Here is a 6,000-nt window from a genome sequence, read left to right as displayed (position 1 = left end):
ATTGAACCCAGGGGCATTTTACCTCTGAGCTACACCCCTAAACCTATTTTATTTTTATTTTCAAACAAGGAGGGTCTCTCGGGTGTGGTGGCACACGCTTGTAATCCCAGCACTCGGGAGACTGAGACAGGAGGATTGCACAGGTTCGAAGCCAGCCTAAGCTACTTAGTGAGGCTCTCAGCAATGTAGTGAGACCCTGTTTCCAAATAAAATATAAAATACATATGAGAGTCCCATCCCCCTGGGTCCCATCCCTAGTACCACCAAAAAACAAAACAAAACAAACAAAAAAACCCAAGGAGGGTCTCACTAGGTTAATGAGAGTTTCACTATTGGCTGAAGCTGTTCTCCAACTTGTGATCCTCTTGTGTCAGCCTCCCAAATACTAGGATTACAGGTGTGCACCACCACACCTGGTTTCCTCATTTATTTTATTTATTTATTTTCGGTACTGGGACTGGAACCCAGGGTCATTCTACCTCTGAAATACACCCCCAGCCTTATTTTTTATTCTTTCTTTATTTTTAAGTTGTTTTTGTTTGTTTGTTTGTTTGTTTTTGGTGGTACTGGGGATGGAACCTAGGGGCTTTTCTGCCTCCAAGCTATATTCCCAGACCTATTTTATACTTTATTTGGAAACAGGGTCTCACTAAGTTGCTGAGAGCCTCACTAAGTAGCTGAGGCTGGCTTCGAACCTGCGCGATCCTCCTGTCTCAGCCTCCCAAGCACTGGGATTACAAGCATGCGTCACCATGCCCGACTTTTTATTCTTTATTTAGAAACAGGGTGCCACTGAATTGCAAAGGGCCTCACTAAATAACTGAGGCTGGCCCTGAATCATGATCCTCCTGTCTCAGCCTCCCAAAGGCTGGGATTACAAATGTGCATTACCACGCCTGGCTCCTTATTTATTTAAAGCAGATGATAATAAACTACTTCCTCGCTGGGCGGTGGTGGTGGGTCACTCTTGTAATCCCAATCTTTGGGAGGCTGAAACAGGAGGATCGTGGTTCATGGCCAGCTTCAGCTGTTTAGTGAGGCCCTTTGCAACCCACTGAGACACTGTTTCTAAATAAAGAATTAAATATAGGGCTGGGAGTGTAGCTGGGAGGTAGAATTCCCCTGGGTTCCATCCCCAGTACCGCAATAAATAAACAAATAAATAAATAAACTACTTCCTATCCAGGTTCCCAGCCAGCCTCAGCTACTTAGCGAGGCCCTCTGTAACTGGATTCAATCCACGTTACTGCAAAAATAACAAACAAATGAATAAATGAGTAGGGCTGAGGGTACGGCTCAGAGGTAGAATGCCTTTAGGTTCAATACTCAGTATCAAAGGGGCGCCTTGAAGGTCACAAGATCCTTCCTCACAGATGAGCTCACAAGGCTGAGACTGCTCATGCAGCCTGGACCCCCGGTCGGCCTGACCTCAGGTCCACATGCGGACCCCCTGCCCCACGGGCTTCCTCTCATCCGTCCCTTCTCTCTGGGCCTTTCTGGCCTGGCTCTTGCTTTTCCTAGTGCCCCTAACTCTGGCCCCTTCCAATAGGTGAGCAGCTGGGAGAAGCTGGAGCTGCAGCAGTGCCTGTGGGCTGGTAAATGGGGTGCAGAGGCTGGGGCAGGCCGCGGTAATGGGAGTGAACCCAGAGGTGCCGGGACTAGGGCTCCGGGGTGGGGGTCCTGTCACAGTGGCCCCTCTCTCCTCCCAGACTCCCTAGGAGCCTTCAAGGATGATGTGCTGCTGGTGGAGACACGAGGCCCCCAGGACAACAGATCACTCTGCGCCTTGGAACCCAGTGGCTGTACTCCTCTGCCCAGCGGGGCCTCCACGGTGAGACCCTGGAAGGCACACCTCAAAGCTGGCCTCAAGTTTCCACTCCCTCCAGTTCCCTGTGCTGGCCCCTGGGGATGGGGTACATGGGTGAATGGGTCATGTCTCAAGTCTTCCGGCTCCCCCACCCACCCAGTCCTGCCCAGCTGCGGCCCGGTGGTCTCTGCAGGGTGCAGCCCCCGGGTGACAGCCCCCTCCCTTGGCTTGGCAGAGAGCAGCCCGCCTTGGAGAGCAGTTGCTGCGAGACCTGCAGTCAGGCCAGTGTCTACAGGTGAGATGACAGGCCTTGCCCCGGGCTGCAGGGAGACAGGGAGACGGGCCTGAAACCAGCGCGCACCTGGTTTATTCTGTGGCTCCCTGGGGAACTTTAGCATAGGAGAAGCATGGTTCTTGTTCCCAGGGAGCTCACTGCTGGCTGGAGACCAGTAAACCAACAATCACACCCCAAGTGCTGAGTGCTGGGTTCCAGAGAGCTTCAAGGAAGCATCTCTTCCTGCTGGCTCGATTTGGCAAGGAGGAGGTCCTCCTGGGCAGAGACATTGCTGAGCGGAGGCAGAGCAGCTTTTGGGAACCTGCTGTGTGTGTGTTTGAGGGGGTACTGCACGCTGAACCGGGGACTCTGGAGGTCGGGCTGGCCGGATGGCCAGGGTGAACACCAGGCTGGGAGCTCTGGACTTGTATCTTTCAGTTGTGGGATGACGACCAGGGAGCACTATGGGCCTGCCCAACCAACAAGTGTGAGTATTATGAGACCACCCTTCCTCCAGGGCTGTTCCTGGGGTGGCACTTGCCTCGGCTGCGGGGACTCAGACAGGTCAGAGGTCAGTCCTTTGTTAAAAAAAACATGATGAGAAGCCAGGGGTGATGCCCCTGGGCTCCACCCCCAGTACCGCAAAACCCCAAACAAAACAAAAATGATGACTATGACTACAATGTAGCAATTAAAAATAAAAAATAAACTGGGCATGGGGGCGCCTGTAATCCCTGTACTTGGGAGGCTGAGACAGGAGGATCGCACAGGTTCAAAGCCAGCCTCAGCTACTTAGGCTCTCAGCAACTTAGTGAGACCTTGTTTCTAAATAAAAATATAAAAATAGGTCTGGGAGTGCAGCCCAGAGGTAGAAAGCCCCTGGGTTCCTTCCCCAGTACCATAGGAAAAGAAAGAAAGAAAGAAAGATAGATAGATGACAAGAGCTTGCAAGGAAGCCAGCATCACCAAAAGGATACACTTCTGCCCCACCACTGGAAGAATAAGACAGAAGCTAAAGTGACCGATGACATGTCGTAAGTGTGAACTTACAAGAGCGGGAGCTCCTGAAGCACTACATAGTGTCCACTGCTCTAAAGGTATATAACGGGGACCTGACTAGCTGGGGTGTGGGGTTCAGGGAGACATTAACAGCCACACTCCAGAGGCTGTGCTAAGTAAAGGGAGTTGCTCTATTCATCTATCTATTTTAATTTGTAGCTCTCGGTTCAATCTGCAGTACAAAAAAATTAAATTAAAATTAAATTTTAGAGGTAGCTACCTGTGAGCTATACCCCCAGATTATTAAGCTGTGGAAGGCCTTGCTTAGTTGCTGAAGCTGGCCTCAAACCTGCAATCCTCCCGTCTTAGCCTCCCAAACACTGGGATTACAGGCATGTACCACCACACCCAGCCACAAAGGAGTTGCGTTTTTGTGAGGACAGTAGGGCACTTTTTAAAGGAATTCCGAGGTAGTATGGTTGGAGAGTCAAGGGTAGGCAGGCCTCTATCACGAGATGTAGGAACCAAGCAGGAAATTTGGATTTCTGTTTAGTGCAGCAAGAGCTTCCTGAAGGGTCACAGTAAAGTTTATATTGTTAAAAGATCTCAGAGAGAGAGCTGGGCGTGGCGGCACACGCTTGTAATTCCAGTGTTTGGGAGGCTGAGACAGGAGGATCGTGGTTGGAAGCCAGTCTCAGCTATTTAGGCCCTTTGCAACTCAGGGAGACCCTGTTTCCAAATGAAGAATAAAAAAAAAAAAATACGGCTGGGGGTGGAGCTCAGGTAGAATGCCGCTGGGTTCCACTCCCAGTACTGCAAAATAAATAAATAAATAAATAAATAAATAAATAAATAAATAAATAAAAATAATAATAAACAAAAAATAAAAGATCTCTGAGGCTGCCCTACAGTGGCAAAAAAGGCCAGGGCAGGAAAACCAGATAGGAGGCTACTGCATTCATCCCACAGAGCAGGTCAAGGGCCTGGGGGACAATCGTATTAGCTGATGTTTGAGCACTTTCAATGCTTGGCGTTATGTTGTGTTAGACCTTTGTGTGCAGCCCTGTGAAGTGGGTATTGCTGTTACCCCGATTTTACAGATGTGAGGACAGGCAGGTGAAGTCACTTGTCCCAGGCCCCCTAACAGAGGGAGTTATGTTCATACAGTGGCTGGGCCACCCGGTGCTGTGGACTTCGGGCAAATCACTTCTCTCCGCCTCAGTTTCCTCCTTTGCGAAAGAGGGCGAAAGTGTAAGACTTCTTAGCCGGGCGTGGTGGGACTGAAACAGGAGGATCGCGGTTCGCGGACAGCCTCAGCTACGTAGTGAGGCCCTGTGCAACTCAGTGAGACCCGGTTTCAAAATAAAGAATGAAAAATAGGCCTGGGAGTGTAGCTCGGAGGTGGAATGTCCCTGGGTTCCATCCCCAGGACTGAAAAAAAAAAAAAAAAAGTGTAAGTCTAAATAGCCGTCTTCTCTGGGTCTTCCAGACGTCCACAAGCGCTGGGCCCTGGCATGGCTGGCCTGCCTCCTCTTGGCCACGGTGCTGTTCCTCTTTCTACTCCTGCAAAAGCACCGCAGGAAAGGTGAGCGCCTGTCTGCCCCGCTCCGCAGGGGCGTCCTGGGCCTGGCAGTGGGTTGCGAGGCAGGGAAGGCGGGGTGGCCGAGGTCCGGGCCAGCTCACCTCTGCCCTCCCGTCCTCTGGCAGAGGCGGCCAGGGGCGGCGCGGCTCTGCTCCTCTACTCGGCCGACGACGCGCGCTTCGAGCGCCTGGTGGGCGCGCTGGCGTCGGCGCTGAGCCAGCTCCCGCTGCGCGTGGCCGTGGACCTGTGGAGCCGCCGGGAGCTGAGCGCGCAGGGCGCCCTGGCCTGGCTGCACGCGCAGCGGCGCCAGGTCCTGCAGGAGGGCGGCGTGATGGTCCTGCTCTTCTCGCCCGGGGCCGTGGCGCTGTGCCAGGAGTGGCTGCAGGACCAGGCGGCGGCGCCCGGGGCGCACGACCCGCACGATGCCTTCGCCGCCTCGCTCAGCTGCGTGCTGCCCGACTTTCTGCACGGCCAGGCGCCCGGCCGCTACGTCGGGGCCTGCTTCGACGGGCTGCTGCGCCCCGACGCCGTGCCCAGCCTGTTCCGCAGCGTGCCGGTCTTCTCGCTGCCCTCCCAGCTGCCCGGGTTCCTGGGCGCCCTGCAGGGGCCAAGCACCTCGCGCCCGGGGCGGCTCGGGGAGAGGGCGGAGCACGTGTCCCGGGCCCTGCAGCCCGCCCTGGACAGCTTCCAGCCCCCGGGGTTCCCGGAGCCGGGGCGCGGGATGGGGCCCGGGGCGGAGGGGAGGACTTGAATAAAGGCCGACGCTATTTTTCTATCCACGTTGTCCGTACGCCTCTGCGCTGCTGAACAGCTGAGCTAGGGAACCGCATCCCGGTTAGCCTCTGCGGCCCTTTAAAGCCGGGACAGGTGCAGCCCGGCGCCGCCGCTGGTTGGCTAGCGTGGGGTGACACGCCGGCACATGGCTTGCTTCCATTGGCTGGGGGAGGGCTCCGCCCCCCAGTTGCTAGGGTGAAGGGTGCTGGTTTCGCGCAGGCGCAGGCGGTGGCCGCGGCGCCTGGGAGAGACCTGGGGCGGTGGCTTCTCCCTCCCGGATCTAGGCGGGTCTGGATCCTCCCCTGCCGGCTCCCGAGCTGTGCCTTGGCCTGCCTGCGAGAATCCTAACCTGTCCCCTTCTCTTCCCATCCGGATCCGACTCCTCCCCCAAGCCCGCCCTTCCGGCCTCTTTTCTCCCAATATTTGGAATCTGACCCCTTCTCCCTGTTGATCTGGTCCCTAATATCGCTTAGCGAGGCCCTAAAACAATGGGCTGACTCCTGTTCCTTTGCCAAGGATCCAGGCGACCTCCCCCAGGGTAACAGGGATAACATTTTTCTCCTG

General features: G+C 54.8%; 2 protein-coding genes across 2 annotated transcripts in view; both read left to right on the top strand.

The window, feature by feature from the left end:
* The window catches only part of IL17RC (interleukin 17 receptor C), a gene marked incomplete at its 3' end in the record, with an annotated part of 16,002 nt that extends 10,589 nt beyond the window's left edge, over window positions 1-5,413 (top strand). The window contains exons 13-18 of the mRNA XM_080718090.1: window positions 1,550-1,595; window positions 1,710-1,831; window positions 2,043-2,102; window positions 2,520-2,568; window positions 4,570-4,712; window positions 4,790-5,413. Of these exons, the coding sequence (XP_080574216.1) occupies window positions 1,550-1,595; window positions 1,710-1,831; window positions 2,043-2,102; window positions 2,520-2,568; window positions 4,570-4,712; window positions 4,790-5,413 (1,044 nt within the window). The remainder of the gene's footprint in view (window positions 1-1,549; window positions 1,596-1,709; window positions 1,832-2,042; window positions 2,103-2,519; window positions 2,569-4,569; window positions 4,713-4,789) is intronic.
* Window positions 1-6,000, top strand: part of LOC308278394 (CCA tRNA nucleotidyltransferase 1, mitochondrial-like) — a gene marked incomplete at both ends in the record, with an annotated part of 995,237 nt that overhangs the window by 716,805 nt on the left and 272,432 nt on the right.

The sequence above is a fragment of the Muscardinus avellanarius genome (assembly GCF_963383645.1).
Source record: "Muscardinus avellanarius genome assembly, chromosome: 22".
Lineage (NCBI taxonomy): Eukaryota > Metazoa > Chordata > Mammalia > Rodentia > Gliridae > Muscardinus > Muscardinus avellanarius.
This window is presented reverse-complemented; position numbering and strand designations above follow the sequence as displayed.